Source organism: Limulus polyphemus, unplaced genomic scaffold (genome assembly GCF_000517525.1).
Source record: "Limulus polyphemus unplaced genomic scaffold, Limulus_polyphemus-2.1.2 Scaffold2179, whole genome shotgun sequence".
In the NCBI taxonomy this organism is placed as follows: domain Eukaryota; kingdom Metazoa; phylum Arthropoda; class Merostomata; order Xiphosura; family Limulidae; genus Limulus; species Limulus polyphemus.
In genome coordinates this window covers 38,619-62,377 of record NW_013667789.1, presented here as the reverse complement: position 1 = coordinate 62,377, position 23,759 = coordinate 38,619, and the positions used below count along the sequence as shown (strand labels likewise).

At 34.4% G+C, this 23,759-nt stretch overlaps 1 protein-coding gene across 2 annotated transcripts in view; it reads left to right on the top strand.

Annotated features, from left to right (window-relative positions):
* The window catches only part of LOC106466179, a 102,862-nt gene that overhangs the window by 41,197 nt on the left and 37,906 nt on the right, over positions 1–23,759 (top strand). Inside the window, exons 2-8 of one of the 2 annotated variants that reach the window (XM_022394142.1) lie at positions 8,931–10,707; positions 10,852–10,931; positions 11,004–12,031; positions 17,344–17,975; positions 21,039–21,372; positions 22,418–22,596; positions 22,868–22,978. In XM_022394142.1, coding sequence (XP_022249850.1) covers positions 9,007–10,707; positions 10,852–10,931; positions 11,004–12,031; positions 17,344–17,975; positions 21,039–21,372; positions 22,418–22,596; positions 22,868–22,978 — 4,065 coding nt within the window. In that variant the 5' untranslated portion in view covers positions 8,931–9,006. Of the gene's footprint in view, positions 1–8,930; positions 10,708–10,851; positions 12,032–17,343; positions 17,976–21,038; positions 21,373–22,417; positions 22,597–22,867; positions 22,979–23,759 lie in introns of both variants that reach the window. The other variant, XM_013926422.2, reaches the window with a different exon arrangement.

Genomic DNA, 23,759 nt, shown 5'->3' with positions numbered 1-23,759 from the left:
ATGGTTCAGTGTAATCTAATTTTTATAGGTTTTATTTTTGTGTTATTTTATTACAGAGTGCCTTCATTAAGGTATATGCTATTTTTCATTATTTTACTTCTAATCTACATAGTAGGCCTACTTTTGATCAGTTTCTGAAGTTCTTAAAAATTAAATCCCACTCTCATGATTAAGATAGACAGATTCACAAAAACATATTGGTTAAATTTTGCATGTCATCTGACCCTTAGAGAGTAAGCATTAGAAGGGTTCCATCTTAACTACACTGACCTTTTATAACAAACCACTATGTTTGAATCCAGCCAAATTACAACATAGAGAAAATGATAATAATAATAATAATAACAATTACAATTAAATTAAAAGTGATAATCATAATTGAGAGTATTACCATGAACTGTTTTTTTTTTAAAGTTTAGTGATCTATCACTGTTGTTATTACAGAATACATTGCAATATTTACTAAAGAACACATTTTGTGTCATGACCAGTTGAGTAGGGCAATATCATTTCACAATAGTTAGAGAACGTTATATATCATTGAACTAAATTTGACGGAGACATTAAGCTGGATAAAGTTGTGTTTTATTAATAATCCACCGTTATTTTAAAACATCAGTAACCTAGTTTCTAATAGGACAATGAAGGAATGAATCAAGAGCTTTTGTCCTAATTACGTTTTCGACAATATTATTTTATAAGTCTGTAAATTTATTTATACATAAACGACGATACTATAAGGTCATAAAACAGGTAAAGCCTCGATTTAAATAGTTTGAAATTTTGTGTTATATCTTAACTGGGTTTTCTCAAGTTTTAATGAGTTTACAAACGCAGTCTTGTAACTACTTGTACTAGGGACATTTGGTCTTAGAATGAGGTAGAGGTTAGTTAAATCTTTTTAAAGATTATTGAATATTTATATTTATCAGTTACAGTACATTAATCAATGCAATGTTTATTGGATTTTAGTATAAAAATATCACCAGAAAAAGGTAACGTTACTGTATAAACTCGAAGTTCCTTGTGATGGAAAGTGTATAATTACTGTAGAACTAAGCCTGCTCGTTGTGCATTGGGATAGGAAATCTGTGATTACTGTACAACTAAGTCTCCTTGTGAAGCTTAGGCTAGAAAGTACACGATATCAATTGAACTAAACTTGCCCGTGAAGCTTGGAATAGAAAGTGTATATATATACTACATGTGGTTCTCTGAAATTGTAAGCGTATGGTTATTATTAAACTAAATCGTTATAGTAAAACTAAGCCATAGTCACAATGCTTTGAGATAGGAAATGTATAATTAGTCTCAAAATAAGCCTATTCGTAATTATTTGTAATAGTAAGTGTATAATTATTTTGAAGTTAAGCCTACTTGCTTTACGAAAGAACGTACAAATTACTGCAGAACTAAACCTCGGAGAACTACAGTAGAACTATGCATACTTGTACTTCTTTGGCATGGCATTTGTATAATTACTCTACAACTAAGCCTACTCATGGATCTTTAGAATAGTAATTTATGATTACTGGAGAATTAAGCCTATTTGCTGTACTGTTAATGTGACCAGACGTCCCGTTTTCGAGCTACCTGTCCCGCTGTCCCCCAGAAACTTTAGGGAACGCGAGAATGTCCCGATCTGGGAGATAATGAACTTAAAATGTCCCGCGTTATCAAAATTAATACTGGTATTTGTAAGCACTACCGTACTATGAGTGCACATAAGATTTGGTCTGTCCTCGTATAATATAATTTATTTTCATATATTAACGTTCAAACTGAGTTACACGTCCCGCTTTGAACTCCAGAAAATCTGGAAGAAGAAATGTAAAGTTAATGTAAAACTGAATCTTCTTGTTGTGCTACCCTAGAACTAAGCCTATTCGTAGTATCGTGGGATATGAAGCGAATAATTACTGCACAAACATACCTACTCATGGAAGTTTATGATAGGAAGCGTACAACTACGCTAGAGCTAAGCCTACCTACACTGCTGTTGAATATAAAATATAAAATTACCGTAGAACTATGCCTACTAATAGTAATAGTGCCTTGAAACAGGAAGTGTATAATTATTGTAGAACTAAATCTACTCGTGATAACTTCGGATAAGAAATATATAATTACTGTAGAGCTAAGCCTAATCGTACTGCTGTTAAATAGAAAATGTATAATTACTGTAGAACTAATCCTACTGATAGTGCCTTGGAAATGTATAATTACTTTAGAACTAAGCCTACTTGTGATGCCCTAAAACAGGAAGTGTACGATTAATGCGGAACTGGAATTCCATGTGTTTCTTTGGAAGGTGAAGTATATTATTACTGCAGAATTCACGGTACCTTCTTTATTAACTACCTTTTTATAACAACATTTATTACTAGTTGAGACCACGTAAACTTCAATATTATATTACATTTACGTAGAACAAGTTATTTTATCAAAGTTAAGATATAACAACTTCATAAAAGAAAGAAAAGGGCTTATATTTAACCTGAAGCTCGAATTAAGCTCTCCAGGTGATAATATTTGGGTGAGTCAATATAATGTGAGCATTTCTATGTTTCATGTGCTAACGTTGTGGCACTTGGCACCAATCGTAGGTCAACTTCTCAACAATGTACAACCGGTAAGATCAGTGAGTAAATGTATAATGTTTTATTAGAATCATCCTTATACCAGCTTCTCAACAATCTAAGGTAAGGTCAGTGAGTGAATGTAGGATGTAGTATTAGATCATTTATGTATCAACTTCTCGACATCCTAAGGTCGGTAAGATCAATGAGTGAATGTGTGATGTATTGTTAGAATCATCCCTATATCAATGATCTAAGGTCGGTAAAATCAGTGAGTGAATGTATGGTATCTTGTTATAATAATCCATTTACTTGGTACAAACACTGTAATCTCTTTAATGCAGCATCAAAAGTGTTTTGACCTTATCTGCTAAGGTAATTATAATTTTCTATTTCAAAACCATTAAATCAAGATTTGTGTCAAAGACTGATTTGGTTTATTTTTATGTCTTATAACACATGGACCTACTCCTCTTTTTCCGGAAATTTTCAGAGTAGTTTGTTTGTAATTAAGCACAAAGTTACAGAATGAACTATCTGTGCTCTGCCCACCAAAAGTATCGAAACCCGGTTTCCACCGTTGTAAGTCCGCAGACATACTGCTTTGCCACTGGGGGCTTTCAGAGTAGGGTTGCCACCTCTGTATCAAGTAGATTTCACAAAATGCTATCAGTGGATCATATTTCGATCTAAAACATTGACACGACATCGTTGTATTACCCTTGTTTATGATACGAAAATTTTCTAATAAATATTACAAAGTTAATATGGATCTTCTAAGTCGTCAGACAAAAGGCTGCTAGATACACTTAGTTCATAATGGTTATCTACTTCCTTGAATTTCATACCGTAAAAAACGATTTTCCAAGTCGACCTACAAAAGTCTATTAGGCTGTTAAATACAATTAGTTTCATTACAGATAGAGATGGCTGCTGATTGATACCCATTTTCATGATATAAAAGGCTGTTTAGTTTAGATATTATTGATTAATTTATTTTTGTGAGTGAATATCTTATTATTGTTTAGTTTTTGTTGTAATAAGAGTTAAGGGCAGACGATTGTAGGAAGTTTTGTTAATAATTCATTGATGTTGAGACTATTGAACGTCACATGCAACACACTGACGTCGAGAATATAGAAGTCGGACAGACGATTAAGTGATAAAAATATAAATAGAGTGAGACAGACAATAGCAGAAGAAAGTAAAGTTACAAAAGGAAAGGTTAACTATCGCAGAAGTGATAGGCTAACGATTGACATAGACCTAACGCTTAATATGTTAGAGTAAGACTAACAAGAGATAAAAGAAGAAGAATTTATTCCGTCAAAGCGTGGTTCTAAAGTAATTGAATCAACCTGAATGCACTTTGACAAAAGGAACAGAGGATCTTCAAAAGAAAGAGGACCAAACGATTACGGTAACTTGCGCCATAAGTGAATTACACACAGAATACTAGTGCGATGATAATAGAGAAGATAGTTCGACTTGTTAACTGAAATTCTAAAGTAATTGAATAGGCCTAAGTGGACTTATGACAAGAAGGAGAGAACAACATATATAGTGTTTATGATATGCCTATAATATCTATAATGTTTAAGAATCTGTTGTACATAAGTTTAACTTGTTCTGAATATATATATATATATATTATTGTGAAAAGAAGTGAAGAGCGTGCTGTTTAATTAGCGTTGAAGTTATCGCTAACAAGTCACAGGAATCCTTATCCATACAACAACCTAGTATAGATTTATACTATTAAGAAATATAACTAAAGCCTTTTATTTTGGCAATTGGCGAAGATCAGATTTTTAAATTCTGACACCCATCATTGGTAGAATCGCATGCTATTTGGTATAATACATATAAATATCTGTTGATAAAGATAACACCGTCAACGTTTCAATTACTTTTCTGTTTGTAAGTTATGTGTTTATAGAACTGAAAAATCCAGCGATGTTGCTGAATGATAAAATATGGAATTCTGTATAAATATTTTTTTATGTTTTAGGTATTCTTTAGAGCATTTTGTGAAAAACCCATAAGTTTCGTTCTGACTTATTAATAAACTTGAGCTTGATACCATTTAGTCATCTAAACCGCCTCTTTGTTTACCAGTAAACCACTAAATAAACTGAATTATTTGTCTTCGCTTTCATTCAAAAACGTTAGATGTCCATGAGCTATAATCTTGTAAAAGCTAGTCTGATTAGAGGACCTTCCTCCGAAAAAAAAAAGTTACTATTTGGAAGTGAAAAAATACAGATAAAATAAATATTTTATTTTCATAATTAGTCAAGGAATATTTATATTACACTGATACACTTTGTCACCTAACGTGATTGACGGCTTTTTTTGTTTGAGTTTGGTAGTTTGACCTGAGTTTTTACGGATCTTTTGTATGTATTTATTAGTTGGACTTGAGTCTGATGTTTTTCGTTTTTGTAATTTGTTAATTTAACTGAGTTTTTACGAATCTTTTATATATATTTGTTAGTTTGACCTGAGTTCTTCGATTACTGCAGGAGTTCAACACTATTGTATTATTAACTAGGTCACGAATGTCAAAGGATACGTCCGTGAATAAATAACTTCCAGGCATAAAAAGCTTAATTTCGAGAGTTCGTTGAACTTGAAGCAGATCTAGTTAAGTTTAGTGAAGAAAATACAACGTAAACCGCAGATGTTCAACAAGGGAATATAACAACAAACCAGTTTATTTAGCTCATGAGATGTGTTTAATTAATAAAATAAATATGTATTTAGTTATTAAAATAATAAAATACCAAGTTATTATTCTGAAAACAAGATACTTGTGAAGAATGTCAACTAAACAATTAGTAAATGTAGGGAAAATTACCTGTAACATATATGTGAGTATGCAAAGTTAGGCTGAAGATCTGAAGCCTCCGTTGTGTAGTACATTTTCCAGGGTCCCCTTAATAGCATACTAGGGGAAAAACTCATGCTTTGCATACGAAACATTATTTATGTTGTGGTATTTTGTATTTGAATTCACAAAATTTATAAAATCTAAAGGCAATGTTGTGTATTTAAAGTAATTAAAACAGCTTAGTGAACTGCCTAAACTACTTACGTATGAAGTTAGTTAGATACATAGAGTTCTGAACTAATTTGATGGCCGTGCGGGGCGTCTAAGTGACTGCGAGGTTAAAACAGTGGGTTAAGCCTATTCCGTCTGATCAAAAATTTGAAAAAAAAAACAACAACATCGACTTATTTAGTAAAAGACAGCAGACCTGGCGACGTTTTAAAAACCTGGGTCTCGAGGACAAGTATTAAAACTCAACAGGGTGACGGTACAGTTACTCTTAAGTATTTATAAACAAATGAAAAAATTCTTACACGAATCTCTAACACATAAACACTGCTGTCTGAGATGAGGCTCTGAGGGAGGACAGATCCATTCCCCTAATTCCTTTCCCGTTCCAATACATAGTACTATCTACACCCATCCCTCTCTTACGCATATGGTGACGTCGTTCGTAATTCCCTTACTTCTAGTTTCATTTTGACATAATTTAATGAAGTTTAAAAAGCTTCCGACGCATGCACTCACGTTAGTTATATGGATATATCTCGTGTTAATTTTACAAGATATCAGTGCTCCATTGACTGCTAAAACTCATTTTGTAAGGTTATGATTCAGCTTGGAAAAGTGGATGTGCCTAAATAACCATTTTATGTTAGCATTTCGATCGAAATGCAGATAATATCTACGTATAAAGTACTACATGACGGTAAACTCAAATTTGTAACTGGTTAATTTTTACCTCGAATTATATTTGACAAGTTTACGATTTCAATAAACAAAACCTTTCAAACTTGTTAAGGTTAACCCTTATAATCAGTTTAATAGTGTAAAAGATAAAATGTTTTGATTTTTACTTTTATAATTAGTTGTTTAATTTTCTGTACATTTATTAAATATGTAGCTTTTTAACACTAACTTGAAGTCAGCCAATTTAAGTTTGTGTGTTCTGTATGCGAAACAAGTAACGTTTATGATAATATCAATAATGTAAAACTTCTTTCCATCTACACCCATGGAAGAGGGAATTGGTTTCACTTTTAGAAGATTATAACTAGTGATTTTTATAGGTTTTTTCTGTAAACTTAAAACAATCAAAGTAAAGAATGGTCATTTTAATCTCTATCCCTCGGAATTTAAATCTGAGGATTCATGGCTTGCGCCCCACTACCGCAAAAATTCACTGAAAATTTGTCTGTCCAATTATTCTGTCAGGTAAGAGTAGCTAACGTGTCGGCGGTAGGTGCTGTTGACTAGTTGGCCACCCTCTAGTGTATCAGATCAAGATTAAAAATTAGGAATGATTATGCGCAGATAGCTTTTTATATATAAATTTGCTCGTAAATAATTAAATTATTATTTCTAATTCTACCTTTTTAGAAGATTATACCTAGTAATTTGTTATTCTTTGCCTGTACAAAATGACTTTAAAACAAGTAAGGTAATGCAGAGAGAGTCATCATAAACGTAAAAAGAAGAACATCCTAATAATATTAGTAACATTACATCATATCTTACTTGTTGAGAACTAAAGAGTAGTTTATTATCGTGCAAGATACACATTTTGTGGGAACTAGATACGATATTGGATTTATAAAAAAACTATTGAATCCATCTGAAACCTTCACTAGTTAGAAGGTAATGCGTCTAAGGGAAAAACGTTCTAGTATTAATTCCTAGGCCTACTAGGTAATGAACTGATGTGTTAGAGAAGTTGTCCATTTATATCTTTGGCACAGTATGAACTTGTTATCTGTTGTTTAATTTCCCTATGTAAAGAAATGTATATCCATGATGTCAAAAAACATATAACCATATAACCCGAGGGCTTTCAAAAAGTGGAGTGAGAAGCCTAGATTGCCCCTGAAAAAGAAAGGTCCACCTTTCGGAAACACTTGGGTTATAGGGATTTTATCGTTTTATGTGAGGAACAACAGAAATAGCTTTCTTACTCTGTAGTTACATGAAACTCCGAACCTGCGCATTTGTGTTTACAGGCGTTATAACCATTCCAGTCGGCGTATTCTTATTACTGTGTTTGGTGTATCCTATTCGGACGTATTCCTATTACAGTGTTTGGTGTATTCCAATCGGACGCATTCCTATTACAGTGTTTGGTGTATTCCAATCGGACGTATTCCTATTACTCTTATTTGCGACTAATATACGTAAGAGGCAGAATTAGTGTTCAGAATGCACAAAACAACACAAACGTTAGGTACTGGTTATCTTTTATTTTATTCTAATCAGGGTAACAGCTTTTCACAGTCTAAAATGAAAGATATGTATCTCCTTTTCTGGAAGTAAAAATAGCGGTGGTGCATTACAATAAGAAGTTCATTCTCATGATAAAAACCGGTCATTTGTCTGTACGAAAGCTTCTGACCATATGATAGACAGTAAGAACTGCCGACTGTTGTTAATATACTGTATTAGATAACCGGTATTATATAAAATGAAGACTTTCTGCAAGGTGACACGAGTTTTCAATATTTAATAATAATGTAAGTTTTAGTAACGCCTATTTCATTACATAACTTTGGTAAGAAACTGGAAATTTTCTCTTCACCTAAACTTGTAATTTCAGTGAAATAAATAATTCATGAATGACGTAGATGCCTAATCTATTCCTTGATTGGCTACCCTCTCTGCAGTGTAATAGTTTTGCTGTATTCGCGGCTCATCAGTGCGCTTGGGATGTTGGTTGGTTGTTGTCAAGCGTAAAGCTGCATCATGGGCTAACTGTGTCTTACCAACCAAAGGTATCTAAGTCCAGTTTTTAGTGTCGTAAACTTGTAGACTTACAGTTGAACCACCGGGGGCGTACTGCTTGGGAAAGCAAAGAAAATGAATACATTAGGCCTTATATTGTGATAGAATGTAAATAGTTTGTAGGCTTTGACATATATACCTTTACTCACCACTAGTAACCTAATATTATTGGTGAGAAAAGGACTACACATCAAAGTTTATAAGATGAAAATTTGTAAAACTGATGGTGAAACTTTACTCACCATAAATGAAATATCGAAAAATTCTTGCCCATAGAAACAAGCCAACAAATTATTTGACAATTTGTTAATTTGACAAAAGTTTATACTGGAAATATTTCTTTCTGTTTTGGTATTCACATTTATAACTTTTTGAACTGTTGGTTTGGAGACTAAATAATTAGTATCTATTTTTTGCTCGTATATTTATTATATTAGAACATATATATTTCTTATTCTTTTTCAGATATGTTTAAAATGTTCTAAGAGTGTTAAAAAACCTAACGTCTACCATTATTTTGATTACAGGATGACAAAGTCCAAATCAGGTTAAAGCTCCGCTTGGGATATTAACCGGACCTTGGACAAGTACAATGCAGCCATAATGACAGACCGACATAATTACGTGCACTACAACACAGTGCGAGATTATCCACAGTCTTTTAAAGCATCAGAAAAATCAAATAACAGTGGTAGCCTCAAAAGACGCCTTAACATTTTCTCGCGTAAGAAAAACAAAACAAATAGCAATGATGCCACCATAAGGGACCCTTATGGAAATGAGTTTGGTGATAAATTTGGTTCACTGTCTGCAGCATCTACTGCACGAAACTGTGTAGGCAAATCTCCAACCAGTAAGCCTAGTTATCCACATCAAGACGTTAAATTTGCTTCCGTTAGAAATGTCAGATCGAGACCACGTGTTGTGGTCTATCCTTGGGAGACCTATGTTAACATTCAAGACCCAATTCATGAGGATGACTTGGAAGAAAAAGTTCCTCCAACAACCACTGCTTCCAGAGTAGCTCATTGTAAGTGTGGATTAGCTGTTCGTAGTAGTACCTGCAGTAGAGGATCGCGATTTTCTTGTAGATGTTGGTCTCCACATGCTTCCCAAAATACTTTTCAAGTACCTCAGGTTCTTCCTCGAAGGAAATCCATTTTACCAGAAAAAGTCGATCTTTATGCTGTATCCGAGGAGAATGGAGACAATGAGCAACACGGGAATGGTTTACATTCGCGCCATGAAAAAGTAAGCGGGTCAAGGAAATTAAAACAAAATAACCTGCCGAAACCATCATCACATTCGCCACATGTTAGTTTCATCAAATCTATTGATAGAAAGGGTCCTTTCAACTCTGTAGCATCAAGAAAGTCCATCTTAGAATGTGACGTAACTGCTTACGATCTCATAAAAGAACATGTGGATTCATCGTCTACTCCTGAGATTGATAGCGACGCGGACGATGACTTAAATGATAATGCAATTGAATTAAAAACTAACAAGAAACATGATACAGAAAGACGTAGCCGAGAAACTCGAATGAGTAAATCTTTTCCGAATAATAAAGTTTTGACTTATCTCTCTTCACAAAGTGGTCACGCCAATGATTTCATCACTTACAATGAAGATGTGATACGTGGTCAAGGACCAGAAGATTGTAAAACATTTAGAGTGTCAACAGAAAGTTTTTTACCACCATCCTCCCCACAGCCAAGTACGAAAAGCAGCTCCAGTTTCGTAGATTCCAATTATAACAGTTGGAGCGATCGCTGCACTCCTGAGAGCAGTTCTTCTTCTATTCCAGATCCAGACTATGAAGATGACACACAATCAAATGAGCTTTCCTACTTGAGCAATCGTTTGAAAAACTTCACAGTATCCTACTTATCACCATCAAAACAAAAATTCCGCGAAAAGCCAGATGTGGAGAAAAATACGTTTCAGGAAAACACACATATTTTCCCGTCTTCTTCATTGCCAAATTTAACGGACAAACAATTTCCAACTCTTGTTGCTCCACACAAGTCATTTGACTCGGAACATACATATCCCAACGAACGATCAACATCGGAAAGAGATTTATTTTATCAACATCAGAGCCTGTTCTCTTCTTCTTCAGCCGCTTTAGAAGACAAAAGACTTGTGTCTTCTTTTACAAAACCTATTGAAAAACAGTGCTCCTCCTTGTTTCTAAAGCATTCAGGGAAACAGTGTTCTTACTCACTTTCACAACCTGTAGACAAACAACGATCTTACTCACTTTCACAACCTGTAGACAAACAACGATCTTCCTCGCATTCACAACCGTCTACAGGTTGTGAATGCGAGGAAGATCGTTGTTTGTCTACAGGTTGTGAAAGTGAGTAAGATCGTTGTTTGTCTAAAAAACAACGATTCTTCTCGCTTTCACAACTTGTAGACAAAGAAGGTCCTTCCTCTCATTCGCAACCTGTAGACCAACAACGATTCTCCTCGTTTGAACAACCTGCAGACAAACAACGATTCTTTTCGCTTTCACAACTTGTAGACAAAGAAGGTCCTTCCTCTCATTCGCAACCTGTAGACCAACAACGATTCTCCTCGTTTGAACAACCTGCAGACAAACAACGATTCTTCTCGCTTTCACAATCTGTCGACAAACAACCCCCATGCTCGTTTGCACAGCCCTTAAGTGATCAAGGTTCATATTCGTTTACAAAACCAACAGAAGATCAAGGCTTTTCTTTGTTTGCACAATTTGAAGAAGAACACTGTCCATTGTTCTTACAAGCTGCAGATAAAAGACCTATCTCGTGTTCGCAAGCAGGGGAAAATCAGCATCCATCAATCACTAGAACTACAGAAAATCAACCCAATTCTCCATTTTTAGAACACGCAGAAAGTAAACGCCCCAGCTCTAATAACAGTTCCTGGAGAAATGAAAACCTCGAAACGTTAACGGCCGTGCCTGTCTGTTCTCATCAGCAGTATAGTGAGTTTGACGATATTGAGACAAGCATAGATTCTTCGGACACTAGCTCCCTGAGTCAGAACTCTTCTAAGGAGGTTAAGTCGATTTTGAAAAGAAATGGAAATTCACTTGTTAGTGTAAGCTCTTTTGATGACTCGTACCTACCAGAATGTGAAGAAAATAAGGAGGTAAGAAAGAAGAAACAAGTGAAATTCAAAGCAGATGATAACGATGTTGTAATTCTTGAACACATATGTCCAATGTCAGAATGGGAAAATGATGAGGAGGAGGAAGATACAAAAGAGCCTCGGGTTGTTCAAGTAACACCAGTTACACAAGAAAATCAGAATAACTCTCATAAAAGTAAATTTAAAATTGATGACCACTTTTCTTCTGGATTTCAGAGCGTGGGTGAAATCCTCTCCTCCAGTTGTTTGGGGTCAACCGCTGGACAAAGAATAAAAAACGAAAAGCATGATCGCATGGCAGCCGAACATTCTGGAAAATCACTCGTTAAAACCGATAAAAGGCAGCACACACCAAAAGAAGACATTTCTTGTAAAGGGAGAAATAAAACTTCAATACCTAATCATTCGCAAAGGAATTTTACTGAAGTTAGTGCAGAGAAGTACAAAAGTCCACCGCCAGGAGACGTCACTTATTCAAATGCTGCTGGTAAGTTTCCAGGATTATGTGTCGTTTTTATACTCGAATTTGCATATATTGATTATATTCATACATGTCATATACGAGAAGGCGATTCTTTAGGTACATAGTGGTTCCAAGTACCCTCCTAAGCAAAGTAACTAAATGATAATAGACTAAAAATGAATAAACTACCAGATTTATATTTTACCCAAAAGTAGCATTGCTAATCATTGCGAGCTAACAAGTAAGCTGACTGGGTAAGATAACTCAATACGTAAGTTGAAAGTGAGTCACCTCTATAAGCTGCTTTCTTATTTCACTCTTTATTTTTTCGAAATAGTTATTTAGTTGTGCCTTTTGTAAACACTACGACCAATACCTTGGAAAAGAATGGTATTAGAAGTTACTGAATCCCCAATTTTCACTGGTTAAATCCTATAGTTACCAGAGTGGTATTAGAAGTTACTGAATCCCCAATAGTCAACAGAGTGGTATTAGAAGTTACTGAATCCCCAATTTTCACCGTTTAAATCCTTTAGCATGTTGTTGTTATTTCACCATCTTTTTTACACTCCATTATTTTTAAAGTTTTGTTTTATTTCCGATTAAAGCTGGAAAAATAAAACTTGAGCTTTATCATAAATTAGTTTCACTATTTGCTAATATACATCATGTATTCCAAAAGACAGTGCATAGATTATGTACTTTATGCCAAAAGAGGAAAAAAGCAGTTTAAACATAGAATTGATTACGCGTATACAAAAACAACTAATGTTTATAGTGCCTCCTATAGGTGAAAAATTTTTGCTTTTAAGTTGAACACTATCTTTGGATATATACAAGACAAGCCTTACCAAAAGTACATCCTACATAATTTTTATTTTATTTTATAGCGCCACCTATTAACATAGTTTTCTGGTATTTCTTCCCTGTAGTCATATTAGTAATATCTTTAGACAACTAGGAAACAGGTTATCGAAAGCTGGTCCTTGTTCACCTTCTTAACTGCTGACTCAACCCTGTCTTATCACTTAATATTCCTATCGAATCGAACCGAGAAAGCCATGTTTGTTGTTCAGAAGCTAAGGGTGTAGTAGAACTTGGTGTACTAAATATTTTAACAAATCATAGTTATTTAATTATAATCGTTTGAATAATTCAAGATCCAATACCATATACGTATGAGAGTGAAATTTGTGTGTGTGAGTGTATATACCCCCCACTCACACGCGAGAAATTGTGTAGCGCCATCTAGCGTTGTATTTTCAAATGCATTTATTAATTTTACTACATATAAGTTGTTGGGATTATTAAATTGGCAAACGTTTCATTGTCGTCAACTGATTTTCTATCGCGAGTATATCACTACACAATAGGTTAAAGAATTTTTACGTGAATGTTCATATTAGTGGTTACATAATTGAAAAACAACAACAGGTCCGTTAGAACGTACACTGATTAATTCTGTACAATAATTTTTTTAATTAGCGATCTGTTTAAAAAGGTGAATATATTTTAGACTCAGAAGAGCTTGCAAACACTAGAAACGAATCAGTTTTGATCTCCTGTTCGAAATATTATGATATATGACAGAGTTTAAACTGTCATTAAATATACCTCCAGCCTGTCCATTTAAGGTTTCTAAAGTCAAGAAATGATTAAATGGCTGAATGACCTCTTCGTAGGGTGTGTATCTTGATGAGACCGGATTTTGTGAGCCTATTTCTCAACGAGTTGAATTTCCTGTGGCCCTGACCCAGATTCTCGAAAAAGGCTGACAATCCTGATAATCAAAATGTGTTGCTTTACAAGCGGCATATCTTCACGGAAAGAAACACCTGCTTATTAGTGTTGTTCAAATCATTTAGCACAATAAGAGTACAGGAAGCAAATTTCACATACGTTACTTTATTTCTACGGTTTCAGGTGAATAGAACGAAAGCAAATTCATTAACTGCATAGTCCAAGCAGATCTTCTTCACTTATGTATCCAATATCCGATGTAACTCCATTACATTTTCATAAGTTTAGTAAGTGTTTGTGAAACGTAAAACGTTTCGCCAGATATTATACAAGAAAAAAAATCTAAAAAATTGAAATGGTCTTTTTTCTCTTAGCGCAGAGCTACACGATGGGCTATCTGCGCTCTGTCCACCATGGATTTTAACATTGTAAGTCTGGAGACTTAACGCTGACCATTCGGGCGTAGGAAATTAAATGGCTATTTATATGATGTTTAACATGGCATTGGATATTTATGTATACTACTTACCATACGTGTGCTTTACTGAAGTTGGCTGCTGCAAACTGCTGAAACACAGCTATTACTAAGTCAATGAAACACCAAACAGAGCCCTCTATTGGTAGAATAACGTGCTGCATAACAGGCTTGTATTATGTGCTACCTTCCTTGTGCTCGTGTTCCAAATATTCTTTGTTCTAAACTGCTGCTGGGATCACGTATTGATCTATGAAATAGCATCCAATTTCTATTGCAGCTTCGTGCTGAAGACCACCACAGCTGAGTTATCTAGTCATTTCAATAATAATATATACATAATGAGATTCCAAAACCTTTTTATTATATTTGTTTGCTTGTTGTTAAGCAGAAAGCTACACAAGAGGCTATCTGTGCTTTTCTCACCACGGGCATCGAAACCTGGTTTTTAGCTTTCGTTATAAGCCTTCAGACTTACAGTTGAGTCACTAGGAGACGGTCATTTTCACTGTAAAATAAATTTACGCTTTCTATAGAAATTCATTATTATCTATGTACAACAAGCTTTTCGTAAAATTACGCCTTAAAATAGAATTATTCTGTATACGTTGAGTCTTAACTTTTTTTCAAAAGCAATTTGTTGTAAACGTACGTTTTAGAAGGGAATTAGCTGAGAGTAGACATTAAGGAAGCAAAAATTGTATAAAGAACAATGTTAGATAATGTTTCCATTCTTTCTTTCATTTGCTATTATATCCGTAATTATATGATTAAATGCTAACTGCAAACCCTGCCTTATAGAAGGTAATAATTAACTCATTTAATTAATTAAGTACTTGTGCTGTTTTTTAAATTCAAAGCTAAAAGTTTATAAAAAAAAATGGAAACGTACCTTATTTCAGGGTATTTTTTATCCACCTTCTTGGGCAAAAATCCTACAAGAAAATAGCCAATGTACATTGTCGACCAGTTTCTAGTTACCATACAAACAATTACGACAATCGAGCCAACCAACTGTGGTTGATGCCAAAAGTCTATAACAACTCGTCTATTTCAGGGGCTTTTTATCCTCAATTTAGGACAAAAATCCTGAAACAAAAATAACCCATGTAAACTGTCGGACAGTTACCATACAAAAAATTACGGCAATCGAGCCTGTAACTGTGGATGTTTGTGTGTCTCTTGCTGACTGATGCAATCTGGTGAATCACGGCTATTGCTAAATCAATGAAACACCAAACAGAAGATTCCAGAATTTGAAATTGAAAAACAAATGATTTCCGAAAAAACTAGAATAATTAAGCCTATTTATTTAATTTCACTATTTCAGCTTTTAGTGGAATATCAGTTCTTGCCCCTCTCACGGTGGCTCAGCGGTAAGTCTGAAAGCTTATAACTGTATATCTTGGGCTTGGATATTCGCAGTTGTGAGATCACAGTTAACCCATTGTGTAACTTTGGGCTTAATAATAAACAAAGAAAAAAACTCTTTCTATACTAATTTCTAAACTGCAAACTGTCGACAGAACTCAGACATAAAGCAGTTATAATTTGGTCGACAGACAACCTAATCATTACATAGTCTGTAAACATTCGTAGCCCAAAATTAATTTATACTGACAATTCTATTTAGTCAATTTTCTTAACAGCGTAAATTTCCTTTTTTGTTTGTTTGTTTGTTTTTCGAACCAAAGTATTTTATTCATTTATAGAGCCATCTATGCCTAATTTATTATTAAAACTGATTACTGATTAACTACGGATTATTGGCCGAACCTAACCATGTTTACAGAACTGGGATAGCAAAACAACAGAATTCTAAATGATAAGTATATCTACCAAAAGATTCTTACGATTTTGAGTCAGATCCTTCACACTGGCTTCTTGCGTCATTAAAAATTGTTATTAACAAAATAAAGAGCTTATAAAGTCTTTGATACGAGATAGTAATGTTGATGTATTAAACTTTATTTTTTAACCCTATCAATATGGACCTCATCGGCCTATAAATTACATTTTTCTAAGTTTGAAGTTGAGCACAACGCAACACGTTGGGCTATCTGTGCTTTTCCCACAACGGGTATCGAAACCCGGACTCAAGCGTTGGAAGTCCGCAGACATACTGCTGTGCCACTAGGAGGGGGGGGGGCAAATTTTCTAATATATCTAAGTATGAAATTACTTGTTGCTACTAGTCTATGTTGGTTATAAGGTTTCAATAAGATGAGTCAAATGAAAACATTAAATCTGTCAATGTTACAATTAATCCCTTTTATTAAAGCTGTGGTCTTCTATGACGTTTACATAGAAACAGAGTTGACCCAGTTTGTTTGACCACTTCTCCTCTGTAACAATTTAAAACATATTATTACTCAGTATGATGCAATAAGTGGACCCCACTGGAAGTGAACAATGTGTAAAGAAGTCGATAATTTAAGGGTTAATCTTACTTTCAAGCTATAATTATGCAACATATACAAAAACAGTATTTGCTGCTGGTTTGTGTTTCTTGAGTTCTAATTTTGTCCGTTTTAACTTTGCCAAATAGATACATTTCTTTAGAATATTCGTGTAATAACCGAAAAAAGTTCAGCTTATGTGCAACCTAAACTTATTCAAGTTGGTGTAGTGCTTAGATGTACACACCTATATATTCTAACCCTCCGAAAAACGAATTTGATATTTCTCAGCTTTTTAACAGTTTAGTACTGGGATTTTTTTTTCTCTGTCGATGTATACGTTGTAATCTGAAAGTACGAAAAGTTCACATTGAGGAACAGAAGAGCTGACACTGCACGAAAATGAATCACACAGCTGATCATAATGTGGGTTTCTGTTGCCCAACAAGAGCTTGTGTGTGGTTTCATTCTAAATCCACTTTAGCACCGCATCAGTAGAACCAGCATAGCTCCTAAAACCGATTACTTAATTAAGTTAAATTAAAAAAAATAATATGGTTTTAACTTATATTTAATGTAAAAACACCATACCCATACAGTATATTGACATTGTGAAGAATTATTCGTCAATAAGAGGAATAATAACTCAAACTTAGTTAAACAGAATTAACAACTAACAAACAGCAAATAAATTTTTAATAACGTTTTCATCTATTTTTCAGCGAGTTCTTGTGACGTCGTAATGGATCGTGACAAATCAAGCTCAATTTTTCCAAAAAACGGACATTCTTCCCCCGCCACTAAGAAGCGGGGGAAGGTTACTTCAGAATCAACTCCTGAGGACGTCTCACCAGATGTCGCCAGCATACAGCCACCTTCCAGTCTTAGCATCGTTGAAAGTACCAAGCCTCTCGTCATCAATAATAAAATAATTTCTGAGTCTGTAGATGAAGCGTACCCAAATTGGTCTTTGAAAATTAATAGGGAAGAAGACGATCACTGTAAGAGTTTGAAGACTGGTAACGAGAATAAAAAGACATTTTCTGTATCAGTAAAAACACCTTCTGTTTGTAATTCGACAAAAAGCGAGGAATCTCAGGAAAAAACTTTAGAAAAAGAAATTTCTAAATATTTCGATGACAAAGAAGTTTCCTTTCCCAAAGTTAAATGTCCTTCAGTCACTTCAATAATAATAAAATCATCTCCACCAAACAATAAGTTTGAATCCTCGAGCGTAATAAACGACAGTGTGTCCTCTTTCAATTGTTACGAGTCTATTCCAAACCCTACAGCGAAGCCAGAGATTCCAAATTTCATTCTTGGAGGTTCTCCAATGTCCACTGATGATTCCAAGGTACTTAGAGCTTTCATAGAAGTCGTGAACAAAATATGTACTAATTTGTCTGTTAAGCAATGCATTTTTAAACTGAATTAATGTTACGCAATAAGTGCAACTGGCAATGTAAAATGTTTTAAACAATTATTGCTTGGTCTTCTGCTAACAGGGGATGATGATTACTTTATACTTTATAAATATTGTTCTATATGGTTATGGTCTGATGTTCTGCCAACAAAGGATGATGATTACTTTAGATTTTGTAAATAGTGTTTTATATGGTTATGGCCTGCTGTTCTGCCAACAAAGGATGATGATTACTTTAGATTCTGTAAATATTGTTTCATATGGTTATGGCCTGATGTTCTGCCAACAAAGGATACAAGAGATGATGATTACTTAATATATTCTCAAAAAACATTTGATATAGTTATGGCCTGATATTCTGCCAATAGAGGACGACAGTTACGTAATGACCTCTCGATATCGGTTATATTTTATATGTACAACCCTACCGTGAGATTGTTCTAAAAAAACTGTCGTAAACCGTTACCCACTAGTTAGTGAAGGGGTTTTTTAGTCAGTAATTATTACCATGTTTCCTGCTCTGATCGACTTCTATTTGACTCTTCAGTCATGTATCCATAGGAAATGCACATATGGTATAAGAAATAGCTGTTCGGATTCAGAACGCAAATGTACGGATCATTGATTAGATTTCTCGTTGTGATGACTTAATTAAGGCAGTTAATCCATAATATTTAGTGTTTAAGTGTCATATTTCATAAGTCTTATGTTCAGTTTGGTGGCTTTAGGATCCAGGTCTAATTTTTTTAATATGTTAATTCGTAGGTCATAGGTCTGGTAAGGGCGTTGTTCAGAAAGATGGTCGGCTCTATGTTCTTTATGCCCACAATATGAGATTAAAACTAGCATATGTACGCATGTGATATGAGCAACCAGACTTCAGTTCTTAACACAGTGTTCTCATTAAACATGATGTATTTCTTCCATCATACAAAATGTTGATACGAAGACAGTCGCGTACAGCTGTTTCAAAAAGATCAGCTGTTGGAAGTGTTAGTCCTGAAGATCGACCTAGAGAGTCCACACAAAGGAAGAAGTGTAAATCACATAGTTTTAGTCTAAGGGATAAAGGAGAGATGAGGAAGGGCTGTCTGTCCGAACTTTTCAAATTAGTCACCACATAACGAGTAATATGGAGTCTGGCATTATAACGTTTCATATTAATCGCCACATAACGAATAGTAAGGAGTCTGGCATTATAACGTTTCATATTAATCGCCACATAACGAGTAATATGGAGTCTGGCATTATAACGTTTCAAGTTAGTTACCACATAACGAATAAAATGGAGTCTGGAATTATAACGTTTCATGTCAGTCGCCACGTAACGAGTAGTAAGAAGTCTGGCATTATACCTTTTCATGTTAATCGCCACATAACGAGTAGTATAGAGTCTGGCATTATAACATTTCATGTTAGTCACCACTAAATGAATAGTAAGTAGACTGATATTATAACGTTTCACGTTAGTCGGTACATAGCAAGTAGAAAGAAGTGTGGCATTATAAAGTTTCATATTAATCGCTACATAATGAGTAGTATAGAGTAGCATAACGAGTAGCATTATAACGTTTCATATTAGTTACCACGTAACGAGTAGCATTATAACGTTTCATATTAGTTACCATGTAACGAGTAGCATTATAACGTTTCATATTAGTTACCACGTAACGAGTAGCATTATAACGTTTCATATTAGTTACCACATAACGAGTCTCAGTTTTTTCTGTCTATGCTAACATATTCAGCAAAACAATTTGATAATATCTGTTGATGAAGTATTTATGAATCCGTTGCAGTAAACAGGTATTTAAGTATTAACTTTAGAATTACAGACATATTCACGCTACTCCGTTTTCTGTTTCTGCGAAATTATTCAACATTTTTAAATTTACATCAATTTTATCCACATGTGGACAGTGGTATGTCTCACACGATGAGGTTTTACTCGTTTCTCCACATGTGGACAGTGGTATGTCACACCCGATGAGGTTTTACTCGTTTCTCCACATGTGGACAGTGGTATGTCACACCCGATGAGGTTTAACTCATTACTGCACATGTGGACAGTGGTATGTCACACCCGATGATGTTTCACTCGTTTCTCCACATGTGGACAGTAGTATGTCACACTCGATAAGGTTTAACTCATTACTGCACATGTGGACAGTGGTATGTCACACCCGATGAGGTTTTACCCGTAACTCTGAGAACTTGAAATCGTTATTCCTGTGCCTCCTCCTTACATCGTCACTGTATAAAATAATGGTAATCAAACTGAAAATACACAGTGTAATACAACTCAAAAATAGACCTAAAATATTCATGATCGCTTGAAACTAAAATAACACAGGTTTATAGATAAACTGATGTGCTTGTTTGCATACGCGTCTGTGCCAGGTATTATCCATTTCAAATAACTGTTTTATTTCTGTTAGTGAGAGAAGAAGCATAAAACACATTTCATTAAACGTGTACCTTATCTGTTACTTTATTTGATGAATACTGTGATGTTGGATTCAACTTTTCATCATTGAATAAAACAAAGCAAGAACATATCAAGATTAGCGTACATTGAACCTTGATATTTGTTGGGCACTTCATAACTCGTGAATCTTGACTGTAAAGAGTTCTCGAAGAACCCATCAACATTGAAGTCATTGAACCTTGATATTTGTTGAGCATTTCGTTACTCGCGAATTTTGACTTTAAAGAGCGTGAAGCTATAATAACAGCGCTAGTTTCATGTCAAGTGAATATCTATAAGTTATTCAAATGAAGGGTGCGTTATAAAACAGTTTGGAAGTAACACCTAAATATTCTTGTATGTATACTACATAAGATTGGCGTAAGTTTCTTTCCCAATAACTGAACCTAAATCTGCCGGTCATTGTTTAAATAGGTTAATGCCAGTTTTATAATGACAGTGTCGATTGCTAAACGAATTTACTTTGAAACCGTTTCTATATCCTTTTTCTTTTCTTTTTTTTGCAGGTTTCCAATTCCACCAGTTCCGCGTTTTACGTTTCTGTTAACTCGAACCAAGACACTATCCACAGAAAAAGGCTTGTCTCATCAGAAACTGAATTGGCCACAAAGAAGTCAATAAATATTGTAGAAGACCAAGACGAAGAAGAAGAAGAATGTTCTAATTCTTCTTTCAAAATATCACCGTATTATGGTGCAGTTACTGTAAAAATATCTAATAGTGGATTGTATAGTGACGACACGAGTACGATGGATGATGGTATACACCGAACTTTTACTGAGTTTGCTGAAGAGGAACCAGTGTATGAAGAGATTGATAATTATGACGAGCCTCTTCCTAGTAAGTTAAACATGGAGAAAACTGACAAGTAGAATATTATTGTTTTAACTCCTAGGTAGATTAGGTGGTTTATTTAGATTTTTGTTACTGCGATTTTTACGAAACCTAGTGCTTAAATATCCTAGAAAACTAGAATATTATTGTTTTAACTCCTAGGTAGATTAGGTGGTTTATTTAGATTTTTGTTACTGCGTTTTTTACGAAACCTAGTGCTTAAATATCCTAGAAAACTCAAACGATAGTTTCATCACACTTCTTCTCAAGGATGATCTTACTATCACCACTAAGTTTGAGTCATTGATAAACAAGGAGTAAGTTTTGAAAATTATTTCTCTCTCTTAAGCTAGAAATGAATAAAAATCCTATAACTCGAGCGCTTTCGAAAGGTGGACCTTTCTTCTTCAGGGGCAAAGTGGTAGTAAATGTCCGATAATTCTCCAGCCCGGTTAGATTAATCGGTTTTTTAGTAGACATTACTTTAAGGAGGTTGTTTCAAAATGGCATCAGGTCTTGGTAGGCCTGGTGGTTAAGGCCCTCGACCTTTCAGCCGTGGGGCGTTATAATGTGATGTCAATCCTACTATTCATTGATAAAAAAGTAGCCCAAGAGTTGGCGATGGGCGGTGATGACTAGTTTGCTAAGTTAGGGACGGCTAGCGCAGATAGCCCTCGTATAGCTTTGCGCGAAATTCAAAACAAACCAAACCAATCAGGTCTTGGTTTTCTTTTAAAGAAAGTATTGGGCACTGTGTTGGCATGTTGAATAGTTTCCTTTATGCCACTTCTGCCTTCTGTCTGATTTTCGAGACGTCGTTTCGGATTCTGTGCGGAGTTCTTCATCGGGTCTGACACAGTAAAATGTCCGAAACGTAGTCTTCAAAACCCGAGAGAAGGCAGGAGTAGACCAAAGGAACTATTCAACAAGGTCTTGGTTTGCCTTAACTTGAAAGCTTTTATATTAACGTATCTCATTTACAATATGTAAGCTGTATAGGTGTATTAATCATTAGTTTTTAGATTCATGAGAACTGTGAATCAACTTTCAGGTTTACATGCTTTCGAACCGTCAAAAAAATCGTTCTTTGAAGGAGCTTCCAAAGCAGACATCTTGCATTATCTAGAAGACGCTAAAGAACGAGGGTTCGAGCAGATGATGGAAGAAGATATTGACATTTTAGTTGAAGAAGAAGAAGAGAATGACGAAGAAGAAGGAATCAATCAATCAGTAAGTTAAGTAATTCAAAAATATATAATAATAATCAACCGAAGCAAGAATTTAATAACATCGTCATATTGATTAACCGGTTTTCTTTTCTATATGCTCCATTACTATAAACAAATATTCATGTCAATAGTGACATGTTTGTTAATTTCTCAATCATTCTAAATTAGGATGTTAATCTAAGTGAAATAATAGTGCCAACCCTAAATGTGTTTTTTTTTGGTACACAGAGAAATATTGTATTTAATTTTCTTAACTTTCGCTTGGTTCTCAGAAGCCCCAAGAGAGGAACCACAGGGTCAGAATCAGCAACGCAAGCAGCTCCAGCCAATCGAGCAGTGGAAGTGTCGACAGTAGTTCACCTGGAAACAAAGACGTCAGTAAGGTAAAACAAAAACACGTTCTCTTAACAAACATACTAATAACATTATATACAGGTAAACATAACTTATATAATTTTAAAGTGCTTCTGTTAGCAATTTTGTGTAATTATTAAATACATATAGAATATACTAGTTAATTTATTATATAGGTTTTGTTGTCTTTTTTTGGGGGAGAGGGAGGAGAAGCAAGCTTCTTGGGGTTGAACTATTATGACCAAATGAAGTTTGTAGTTTAAATGCTATTATATTATTTTTTACTGAAAAAGAGACTGTAATAGGCTAATAAAAAATACTTATTAAAAAAATCAGTGATGTTGTAACCTAATATCACACACATTACCTGTCCATAGATCACGATTCGCCAGCACAGGTGTTATATACCACATGAACGAAATAATCGAAGGTATCTGTAAAATAATTTAGGAAGGAATGTTTTCTAGATCTGTACTTTTTATTATTTTACCCAAAATTATAATTTGGAAGGAATGTTTTCTAGATCAGTACTTTTTATTATAATTTTGGGTAAAATAATTTGGAAGGAATGTTTTCTAGATCAGTACTTTTTATTATAATTTTGGGTAAAATAATTAGGAAGGAATGTTTTCTAGATCTGTACTTTTTATTATAATTTTGGGTAAAATAATTTGGAAGGAATGTTTTCTAGATCAGTACTTTTTATTATAATTTTGGGTAAAATAATTAGGAAGGAATGTTTTCCAGATCTGTACTTTTTATTATAATTTTGGGTAAAATAATTAGGAAGGAATGTTTTCCAGATCTGTA